Raw genomic sequence first — 12109 nt, 5'->3', positions numbered from 1 at the left:
AATGTTGTGTACCTACACAATAATATAGTATAGTAATATAGTATCTAATTTCACATAGATGGCTTTGAAGCATTTACCTGTTGTGTTTTTTTTAACCTGTTTTGTGTTATCAGTGTATTGCACAAGACAAATGTAGGCTCTGTTCATGTGTGTTAATACTCTTGACTTTGTTTACTCAGGCACCTATTGAAAACAGAGCTGGGGTCGTTTTTCACAGAATACCTCCAGGTAGGTGATGTTACTGCTAAATGGTGAAATAATATCATGGATAGATTGTTTCTGATTGGGCCATAATATACATTTTTACCAACGTTTGCTTTATTGAACCTCTCACTCAGAACCAGTTGCTGACAAAGGGCATGGTCATTCTCCGGGACAAAATAAGATTCTACGAAGGTATTTGTGGTGTCTTACTTTTCATAGAATTGTAGTAGATGTGTTAACAGTGACAGTAGCGAGAGCAGTCAGTGCTCCAAATAAAAATAATTGAACTGAAGCTTTGTCAGGGTTACCTCTGTCAGGGTTACCTCTGTCAGGGTTACCTCTGTCAGGGTTACTTTTGTCAGGGTTACCTCTGTCAGGGTTACTTTTGTCAGGGTTACCTCTGTCAGGGTTACCTTTGTCAGGGTTACCTTTGTCAGGGTCTGTGATGTTCTGTGCTTAACGCACCAAAGTCAACTGAGACCATAGGTCCCAAACTGCTGTGCTTTGTGAGATTATTTTAGTACTAACAGCAGTTGGTTTGCTCCTCTGGTGTTCAGGTCAGAAGTTACTGGACTCTCTGGCAGAGACATGGGACTTTTTCTTCTGTGATGTTCTCAACATGCTACAGGCCATCTTTCACCCAGTACAGGTATCACTCTCCTTCCTCATCTCTCTCTGTCCTGACTCTCCTCGAACCTGTTCTCTCTCTCTCTCTCTCTCTGATTCTCTCTCAGCAGACAATAAAGAAGAACATTCTCTAAGGGAATTAAAGCTGTGTTTTCATAACCCTACATCCCCCTCGCCTCACCCTTCGCTCCATTCCTCTTTCTACCTCTCCCCTTCTTCTCTCCTTTCTGCAGGGTAAGGAGCCCAGTGTGAGACAACTGGCTCTGCTCCATTTCAGGAACACCATAGTTCTGAGTGTGAAGCTGGAGGATGCTCTGTCTCGGCCTCGCGCCCGCATTCCCCCCTCCGTCACGCAAATGCTGCTTATACTGCAGGTATGTACACAACACCTCTCTCTCTGTCTTTCTCTCTCCTTTTCTCTGTCTCTTTATGTCCCTCACTCACACACACGCTCTGACCTGTCTTCTCTCTCTCTCTGTAGGGTGTCCATGAGTCGCGGGGTGTGAGTGAGGACTACCTGCGTCTGGAGTCTCTGGTCCAGAGGGTGATCTCTCCTTACCTGGGCACCCACGGCCTCTACTCTGGAGACGGCAGCGTGGCACATTGCTCCTGTGTGCTTGGTAAGATACATATACTGCCCTGTTCACTGTTCTTCCACTACGTTTTCCCTCTCCTTTACTCTCCTTCTCTTACACACTCTGTCCCTCCCACAGAGAATCGTTTCCAGTGGTGCTGGCCTAAGCAGCCTGTAGACCAGCCGTCTAAGAACCCTGTGGTTCGTTCTAAGAGTTACAACATCCCTCTCCTCCTGACGCCCGTGGCAGAGTACGACCCTGATGCCAGCTCGGTGGGCAGCGGGGGCATCCGACGCCACTCTGCCTGTGAGATCATCTCCTGCCTAGAGGAACAAGGCCTGGCCTACACCGACATTGCCTCTGGAATTGACCCATCCACCTCCAGCGCCTCTGCTAACAGGCTCTGTGTGGTTCCACAGTCCACAGGTAGGGCCTCAGTCCTCCTCACTAGGTCCTTACTAGGTTAGGCTATGCATACACTACAAACTGTAAACTTCCAGAGGTGCAGGGTGGAAAAGTTGCCATAGTAGGAAAAATAAGAAAAATACACTTGCCAGACTGATTGAACCTAACTGACAACCTTCCCTCTGGCAGGAACTATGGAGTCTCCTCTCCTCTCCCCCTTAATCCCCCCTCTCCACTCCCCAGGACCCCTCTACAGGACGGAGGTAACAATGACCCTCACAGACATGGTCAATGGTGCCCCCTCCTCTCCCCCCAGTGGATCTTCCAGCCCAGAGACCATCATTGGACAGGTGCTGGAGTCCCTGGACACAGATTTAGATGGGATATTCATAGAATTCCCACCCTGCTGCTCGGAGTCAGTGGGATATGGTCGGGAGAGCAGGCAGAGCACTGTGTAGAGAGGGAATCATGGGTAGAAGGTGCGCCTTAGGCACACGTATAGGATCAGCTTGCCCTCCCCAAATATCTTAGCTTAGACATTGGAGGGAAGTCTTTAGGCTAGAGGCAACCTCATCCTTAGAAGGATTTTGTGGCTAAGTGCACTCCATACTCCTCTCCACAAGATACCTCTTTTTAGTCAGCATTTCCTTGGAGAAGAAAAAACTAACTTTTCTAAGCATTTGATTCGATCTGATAAGTCTGCATTTTTTGGGATGTGTTTTGTGTGTTTTGAAACTTAACTCTCACCACTATGATGCCATAACCTGTGGGCATTTGGATGTGGGCCCTTGGATTGTGTCTGGGTTTTCTACAAAGCTTGGGAGAACTGCAGTTACCAGAAAGTCTTTTGGAGTAAATAGAGTATGTGAATATGATTTGGTCACATCTTGCTCCTCATTCTAAGAACCTGCATAGTCCAGTATGTATTAACCTGGCTTGTCCCATCTGTATGTTCCCTCTCCCCTCTGTGTTCTTTCACTGTCATGCCAAACATGTATGGTGTGAAAATGATAGTCAGAGGAGATGGCTAAAATACATCTGGGACCGGTCTATCATCCTCTTTTCAAAGGTCATAAAGCAGTCATGTTATGATTTACTTAATAATTACATTTCATTGTTTGTTTACTGTTTACATAGGAAGAGAAAATGAGGGTTTAATGATATTGAATGTTGTATCATTCACTGTGTTGTGTGGCACTTCAACTGTAAATACATTTTTGTTTTTTTTAGGACAGCTAGATATTGTGAAGTAAGCTTTTTAACTTAACTTGTGACTTCAATAAGGCCTTTTTAACTGAAGCTATTTTTTATGATGTTTTACCTCAACCGTTTTTGTATACTTTGCTTTTTCTTTTTTTTAAATCTGTAATTAGAAGTTTTTATCCATGATTGTAAATTATCATTAATTTGTGATATCAGATTTTAATAAAAATTTCAGTGGCTAAGTACAGATTTTCATTGCCTTCTTAAATAAAATGTTATTTAATCTGAGAGGAAGAGGCAAAGCGAGAGTTTCCACAGGGCAAAAAATATATATATATCTGTCCGTGAAAATAAACCCACGAAGTAAGGAATTTTTGTATGGTGGTCAAAGACTGCCAAAAACAAATGTGATTGCTAATTTGCTACGTGAGGAAGTTTCATAATGGTTAGATTGTTACTAATACACTATGTGGACACACGTGGCATTTAAGCAACTTTGAAAAAACCGACTTTATCTGAGTTGTGCCTGTTGTCATAGAGATAGAGTAGTCATCATGGACATACAAGAAACTCAAACAATATTTGTATTTAGCCATCTAGTTTATCTCCTTAAAGTTAGCTCGTTAACTAGCCATATTGAAGTGATATGTTAGCTAGCCAATTCAACGTGGTAAATCAATCAATGTAGCCTATCATGTCTGTCAGCAGCAATTGTGATAAAATACGCTCTTAAAAAAACATGTTGAAAAGGGGATAATGTTAGTTAACTTTGCTAGGTAGGCCTACATTGGTTGGAGAAAAAAAAGTACATTAGGTCTACTCACCACTATGTTTAGCCAACTGGACAAAGTTTCAACCAGTAGTTTGCTAGTTTGCAAAGTAAACATTATCAGCTAACAGTAGCCTACATCTGCAAATTTCATCCTTCTCCTGCTTGACAGGCAGAGGCCAAAAAGGACTATACACTGTACATACTCCGGTATAGCTCACTTTTATTTTATATCACTCAAATATCCTATTAATGGCGGTGGCCAATATTGAGCGATATCGTGAGGCTATACCATACATATCTGAAATTACATGATCAATTGATGTTTACTGATCACGGAAAGCATGAAGTTACTTGCTGAATTACTCTGATGATAGAGCTAAATATGCGCAATTGTTTTGCATGGAATAATCAAACATTTGTAGTTCTGACTATGCTCTAAACCACCACACAGAGACAAAGACACAAAGAGAGAGAGAGAGATAGCCTTGCTATTGAGAAAGGCCGCCGTAGGCAGACATGGCTCTCAAGAGAAGACAGGCTATGTGCTCACTGCCCACAAAATGAGGTGGAAACTGAGCTGCACTTCCTAACCTCCTGCCCAATGTATGACCATATTAGAGAGACATATTTCCCTCAGATTACACAGATCCACAAAGAATTCGAAAACAAATCCAATTTTGAAAAACTCCCATATCTACTGGGTGAAATTCCACAGTGTGCCATCAAAGCAGCAAGATTTGTGACCTGTTGCCATGAGAAAAGGGAACCAGTGAAGAACACGCACCATTGTAAATACAACCCATATCTATGCTTATTTATTTTATCTTGTGTCCTTTACCATTTGTACATTGTTAAAACACTGTATATATATATATATATATATATATATATATATATATATATATATATATATAATATGACATTTGTAATGTCTTTATTGTTTTGAAACTTCTGTACGTGTGATGTCTACTGTTAATTTTTATTGTTTATTTCACTTTATATATTATCTACCTCACTTGCTTTGGCAATGTTAACACATGTTTCCCATGCCAATAAAGCCCTTGAATTGAATTGAATTGAATTGAGATGCGGTTAGCCTACCATTTGAAGTATTTTATTAGGTGCTCTAAAAAGTAAGGAAAATACAATCACGAGGATCCCCTTTTATAGACCATATACCAACGCACAGACAGCACATTGCGCAAACAAAACAACCCTGGCTATATCAACCGAAATTGCATGGGTCTATTACTAAACTTCTTGTTGAAAGAGAATACAGTATTTGAATGGGAAGGGACTGTCACTGGCAAACATGGTTACAGACCCAAAAACATTATATAGTGTCCCCTCCTGGTGAAGAAAAGCACATGAGCTATTTATAATACACAAAGTAAGCAAAACAATGAAATGCATCATTCCAACATTGCTTAAAATTATGACTAAAATACTAATGAGAGACCTATTTAAGCAATATAACAATTGAGATGTACAAACTATGGCATAAGGGATAAGAGGCAAGCCGTCATTTCGTTTAAGAGGAGGGGTCATAATACCCATAAATCCTAACACTTAAAGGGCTGTGTTTTTTAAATTATTTTTATTTTTATTTTTATTATAAATGTATTTGATTCATAATACAAAAATCAACTTACATTGCTACATCAAACATGTCTAGCAAACCAAACACAGGTATTAACAATGCTCAAACATACAAAAAATATAAATTCAGAAAAAGAAACAATTTACGTGCAATTATATTCACTGTGAAAATATCTTATTATAATGATTCATGAAGATGTTATTCTTGTTGTTATTCACTAGGGTTAGTGTTTTAATAAGATAATTAAATTCAATCAGAAAAATGTGTAATTTTGGTTTAGAATTTTGGAATTTTTGTTTGTGTATAAAGTATTTGGCAACAAGAATTTTTAAAAATAACAATCATTTCAGGGGTTTTGTTATCATTGCAATAGTAACATATTATATATGTTATGTTAAAATTATAGGCAGTGTTCATAATGGTAAATAAGTACTTTGCAAGGTTTTCCCAAAATTCTGACCCAAATTTACATTCAAAGAACAAGTGAGACAGATTCTCACCTTCTTTTTAACAGAAAACACAGATATCATCAATAGCCACAAATTTGGAAATCATAGAATTACATGGATATTTCTTATGTAAAATGTTGAAGTGCACTTCCTTAACTTTGTTTGTTATACAGTATTTGTAAGGTCTTAACCATGCATTTTTCCAGACAAAGTCAGGAATAAGCATGTTCCAGAAAAACTTTCCTCTCGGTGTAAGTTGGTTTTGTGAATGAAGAATTTGTCTTGTATATTTATTACAACAAGATTTCTCAAGTAAACCCACGCCTTCCAATCTGAGTTCTGGATGATCATTCCCAAAATTAAGATTACTTTTCATAAGTGTAGTTAGACCACTGGGAACGGCTTTGATCACAGAAATAAACTCTCTGAATGGTATTGGAAACTCTTTCAATGTTATAAATTGTTCATATGTGAGAATATTACCCTTGTTGTCGAAAATATCAAGAACAAAGTCAATATTCCTCTCATGCCAGCTGGGGTAGAACAATGATTTATTCCACAAAATAGCTTTATGAAAAAAGGGGAAAAATTGTGCAGGAAACATATTTTCCAGGCCTCTTAACGGGCTGTGTTATGTGTAGGTTTACCCTGGCGTGACGTTTTGATAACCTTGTAAATCTCTTTCGGACAAGATGACTTTTATCAATATATTAATCCGCTTCTTGATATGCTACACCTGTAAAGAGGATGGATTAACCTGGCAAAAGAGAAATGCTCACTAACAGGGACGTAAACAAATGTGTGCTCAAAATTTGAACATTACAGGGATCTTTAATTTCAGCTCATGAAATATGGGACCAACACTTTACATGTTGCGTTTGTATTTTTGTTGATCGTAGTTAACATTTATTTAACAATACCTTGAAAACGGCACCAATTTGTCAATGCTTTTAGCTGAGCTGGGGATCTCATTGCCCATCAGCAGGCGTATCTAGCGCTCAGCACCTTATTGTGACGTTTTATTTATAAAGTTTAGGACTAATGACCAACTGAGTATTCTACTCAATGCATCCACATTGGGCGCTGGTGAAGATTTTTTTTCTAAAGTGCATTACTGTGGTTTGAAAACATGTAATTTCTAAAAAAAAAAAATGCAAATAATTGGTAGGAGGAAACATTTTCTCGCCAGATTGACTTTAGATGCAGTATGTTAGCTACGATTGAGGGGAAACCTCCAGATTTTAACTAGCTAACATTAGCATTACTATCTATTTTTCACAAGCTTTGCTAGCTAATGACAACATTGCGATCTGTCTAAAGTAAATTTGACAATACGATGATGGCAAAGTTGTTTCCTACAAAATATGTGCCTACTTTAGCAATGTAATGATATTCCCAAGCCTATAGTATACTTTCGATGAAACAGTCACTAGCCCCGTTCTACCTTCGAGCATCAATGTGGCTGTGGCGGCTGAAGAACGTTGTTCTGCAAAGGGTTGGTCAAAACAAGCATTGTGATTGGTTGAGACTAATTCTAAACCATATTAAAAAACGTTTAGCGGTAATCCTATGACGCAAAAATGGGCATCTTGTTTTCCGTTCCATCTGAGAATTCCCTGCGCAGCCAGTGTCCCTTCAGCCAAGCCAATTCATTAACTTGATCTCCACTGTAAAAAGCATCTAGACATTATTTCCCCTTGCTTCTAGCCTAACGTTTGGTTTGTAACATCCGGGGTTTGTACAAACATTGACGTCTGTCTCTCAACATTTGCAGCATTGTTTCAATATTGAAATTCGATCTCCACTGTCCTATTTTGAATTTTTGTATCAGGACTAGGACATATTTTCTCAGCCAGTCGAAATGAATCAACATAATTTTAATGGATATATGCAAAAAAAATGCCAATAGAAACAGGTCAAACGAAATTAAATGCAGCTACTTTGCTGATATTCTAGCTGCATGGTTTGAATTGACTGTGTTAGCTTTAGTTGGCTGGCTAGCAAGGGCTGTTCTTATGCACGACGCAACTAGAGCAGTAAAAATTAATATTTTGCCTTACCCGTGGTATACGGGTAACCATACAGGGCTCGAACCACCCAGTTTATAATGGCACAGACACAAAGTTTGAGTCCTAACTTTTTTCTAAAACTTGTTTTTTATTAATATCAAATCAATACATAAAGCACATGAGGGAACACAAGCATACATAGATGACAAACAATAGACAATCGAGCTAGGGGCGGGGCTGGGGGCGGGGCTAGGGGGTACAATATCACATTACAATTACACAAGGACCTTAAGGGACATGCATATACTTACAATTCTAACAGCTTTTTTGTTAGTAGAGCATTTAACCGTCTTAAAATACAGTTACATTTCTTTTTGTAAGGTACGAAAATGTGGTTTTCTGTTTGTGAATTTACATTTGTGTATATGAAATTTGGCCAAAAGAATAATGAAATGAATTACATAAAAATGATTCCGCTTATTTCTATTGTATGTAAAGAATCCAAACAGTACATCTCTCCACAATAGTGTAAAATCTTCATAAATGTGTTCAATTATAAACCTACTGATGTCTTGCCACAGTTTTCTTACATGCATACAATGCCAAAAAAGATGCACAACTGTTTCTGGGTGGTCATTACAAAAGGAGCAATTTGAGTTGATGTTTTCCTTAAACTTCTTCATATAGTGGTTGGCAGGATAATATTTATGAATAATTATAAAGGAAACTTCCTTAATTTTGTTAACAAGTAGGTATGTGTGTGGCAACATCCCAACTTTTTTCCAACATATATTATCAATAAATCCATTCCAATAAGGCATGATATAAGGTATAGATACAACATCCTGCTGAAACAAGGATCGTATCGCTCTGTTGTTGAATGGACCAAAAGACAAACAAATCTTTCCTACTGATGAGTCAACAGGGTCAACAGAAGAGATTGAGTCCTAACTATGTCTATGATGTGTTGCTCACACACGTATCTGCCTTCTCATTGGTTAGAATGGTCCCACCTGATCTCGCCTCCTGCCGCCTGCCTTCCATCTGTGAGTATAACATGTATTTCCATTGTTAGAGCGGTCACGTCTATCTTGTCAATATAATCAGAGGCAGAGGCGAGGGATAACTGGGCCCAAAATCTGTATTCTCCAGCAGGTGGCGTTTTATTCGCTCACTAAGCGAGGAGTTTTTGTATGGAGGTCATTGAGTGTCGAATTTGGTTAACAAAAAAATTAATGGTTTATTTGCTTCGTGTAGTTTTCACAATACTTAGGTTGTTACGAGTGTACGGATTTAAGTATACATTTTGAGAGAAAAGACTTTATGTCGAAGTTGTGCCTGTTACCGCACTCGTATCTGCCCTCTCATTGGCTAGAAGGGTCCCACCTGATCTTGCCTCCCCGACTTCCTTCCATTTTTGAAGACATTTATTTTCAACGTTAGAGTGGCCAATGGAGTGTCTGGACAATATAATGGCTTATCTGTGATATAATAGACGATATTTCATTTAGTTAATTGACTGAACTAAACCAAGTATGGACAGCGTTTATGTACTTTCCGGTTCCACGTTTTTATTTTCCTTCAATCAGAGGGGTGTTTTGTATGATTGACAAACCTCATGAGAATATTTCATCGTAGTGGTTTATAGTAGTCCAATTTATTTTCCACTAACTACTCCCGGAAGATAAACCTAAACATTAGAAAACGCTGTAGCCACTTCGTAACCAACTTCCAATAAAAACACAGTATTATTCATGATATGGATTTTACAGATACATTTTTTGGGTGACAAATCCTCTGATCCAGGTAAGGAGAATGGCTGCCTGTCTCAAATGTCAATTCGGCTCGATTAGATTTGGCTAAATTCGACTAGCTAGCTACCGGTAGTTGCTGAACTATAGCTAGATACGCTAACCAATATATTGTTGTCATTAATTGACTAAGTGGAAATTGTCATATCAATGGCAAACTAGATTGATCATGATGATGATCCACCATTGCCAGGAAGACAACATTGCTACTCCCTCCTACTACATCCAGTGTAATTCGGCATGTTTAGCAAATATTGTCTCTCATCCTAGTTGTGTGTGTGTGTGTCCCACCTTCAGGCTCATCTCACGCTTGACCAGAACTTGCCAGTGTCACAGTTAAGTACCCCCTCCAGGCCACCCCTCACTTAAATGAGAATGTCTCTAACCCAGAGAGTCCTACTGTCATGGACCTTCACCCTCATATTCCTCATCATGCTGGTCCTCAAACTGGACTCCAAGATCCACTGGAACTGGTTCCTCATCTTCCTCCCTGTATGGACATTTGACACCATTCTCATCCTCATGCTGGTGGTGAAGATGGCGGGTCGGTGCAAGCCCGGCTATGACCCACGGGACGATCAGCAGAACCTGCGGCAGAGGGTGTTGTACCTGGTGGCAATGCTGCTGAAACTGGGCTTCTGTCTGACGCTGTGCGCCCGGTTGGAGAGGCTGACGGACATCTGGCTCAGTGTGGTGTGTGTCCCCCTCTGGGCCATGCTGGTCGGGGCCATGGTGGAGCTTGGCTACAATGTCTTTCACTACCGGAGAGACTGAGAGGAGGGAGAAAGATGGAGATTGATTTTATTTACTCAGTCTAAAGACTGCAACTGAGTCTGTAAGGGAGGTGAATGGGAGATTATTGTAATCCACTGCAGGAGAAACTGAACTGAAAAGGACTGTGATGAAGATAACAAATGGATTGGTTTATTTTACTACAGCAGAGACTGAAAGAAGGGGGGTGAAGGGAGATTGCTCCCACTAGTACAGAATGTAAAGACTACTACAAGAGAGACCGAGGGGGAGGAGAGAGTAGTGAAATGGCACTAATGACAATGTATTTGACTTGGATGCTCCCAAATGTAATCTTTATTTTGCCATAGTGATGCATCAAGCAATGTTGCAGCCATGATGGTCTCTGCCAGGGGAACTGATGTCAAGACTGGGACTATTCCACAGCTGATTTGTTATTGCTCAGCTATAATTAAAAACATTTGCATCTGACTGGGAGCGTGCAGAAACTTTTTCCTGTTTCTTCAGAAAATGTTACGAAAATACATTTATTTGAAGAACAATGCAAATGCAAAGTTTGGTAACTGAATTACATTTTGTGCTGTTTACTGTCATTTTGTTAACAAACTTTTCATTGTTTTTCAAATATGTGTGGGACTCAGTGGTAATCGACTCAATTGATGCTCCAGTGTATAATTTTTCTGCCGTGTGATATTTGAGACGTGTTGGTTGAGAATTCAGAGAATTCGTAAGCAGACTTGAACCCTTGCTCTCCAGACAGACTGACTGGTCTGTGCAAGTGCCTGTGTTATTCTCTGATAACTGGGACCGTTAGGTCCAATGGGTTTATATGTGAACATTGGTATTGATTATGTTTCTTTTAAGTGTGATAGGGATATGTTTTCCCCTGGAGACCATGAAGAAACAAACAAATCATAAAATGTCTCTACTTTGCTGAGGTTTTTACAACAGTATGTCCCTGCATTCATTTATCCAATCACATGCAGGTCAGTGACTACTTCAAAGAAGGGAGAAGGTGTACATTTTCTATGGTTTGGAACATGGCTCAGTGTGATATGAAGTGAATTACATAACTGGTAATCTGACCCAATCCAGAGAGTATGGAGGGGGGGATTGCCTGCCCTCCGGGGTGTTGTGTTGTGAAAGAGGTCTTGGTGACTCGGGGACAGGACTTGTTACTGGGTCGTTCCACAAAATGAGTGCCTTTTGCGTTCCTTTGATATTTTAAGTAGACATTTTAAAAGCCTGAAATTAAAAGACTGTTATATTCAATGAAGTTCCCTTTAATATAGACCACAGAGAATTAAATCAATCAGATTTTTTATTTGAATAAAGACTTGCTAAAGTGCCAAAATTCAACATTTTTACATGTCCCTCTGTGACTTCCAGGAAGATTTTAACCCACTTTTCCCCAAAATCTCAACGTTTTTACCATCGTTGTAAAGCCCTAGTTAGGGAGTGAACATTATTTAAAATAACGGTTACATGGAGAAAAGCGGACCTCAATGAAGCAAAATATATTTTACATAAACCCTCCCTGAATGCTGAAAAAAAAATGTCCCTATACCAAAAATAATAATGAAAACAAAGTGGATAGCAGAGAACATGTCTACCGTTTACCCTCACTTATTGGACAGACCAGAGCCTTACAGTGCCTTCATAAAGTATTCACACCCCTTGACCTTTTCCACATTTTATGTTACA

The 12109-nt window shown here is 39.4% G+C and overlaps 2 protein-coding genes across 2 annotated transcripts in view; both read left to right on the top strand.

The window, feature by feature from the left end:
• The window catches only part of LOC112218662 (proline-rich protein 5), a 56322-nt gene extending 53063 nt beyond the window's left edge, over window positions 1–3259 (top strand). The window contains 8 exon segments of the mRNA XM_024379656.2: window positions 180–228; window positions 339–396; window positions 762–853; window positions 1065–1205; window positions 1313–1451; window positions 1545–1832; window positions 2001–2213; window positions 2216–3259. Coding sequence (XP_024235424.2) covers window positions 180–228; window positions 339–396; window positions 762–853; window positions 1065–1205; window positions 1313–1451; window positions 1545–1832; window positions 2001–2213; window positions 2216–2301 — 1066 coding nt within the window. The 3' untranslated portion in view covers window positions 2302–3259.
• Window positions 3260–9152: 5893 nt separating this feature from the next.
• On the top strand, window positions 9153–10876 carry LOC112218661 (transmembrane protein 60). Its single transcript, XM_024379655.2, has 2 exons — window positions 9153–9650; window positions 9953–10876. The coding sequence occupies exon 2, from the start codon at window positions 10025–10027 to the stop codon at window positions 10427–10429; it is 405 nt and encodes a 134-aa protein (XP_024235423.1). The 5' UTR covers window positions 9153–9650; window positions 9953–10024; the 3' UTR covers window positions 10430–10876.
• The last annotated feature ends 1233 nt before the right edge of the window (window positions 10877–12109 follow it).

Source organism: Oncorhynchus tshawytscha, linkage group LG19 (assembly GCF_018296145.1).
Source record: "Oncorhynchus tshawytscha isolate Ot180627B linkage group LG19, Otsh_v2.0, whole genome shotgun sequence".
In the NCBI taxonomy this organism is placed as follows: Eukaryota; Metazoa; Chordata; class Actinopteri; order Salmoniformes; family Salmonidae; genus Oncorhynchus; species Oncorhynchus tshawytscha.
The sequence above is the reverse complement of the archived record's forward strand: the minus strand, read 5'-3'. Positions and strand labels throughout refer to the sequence as shown.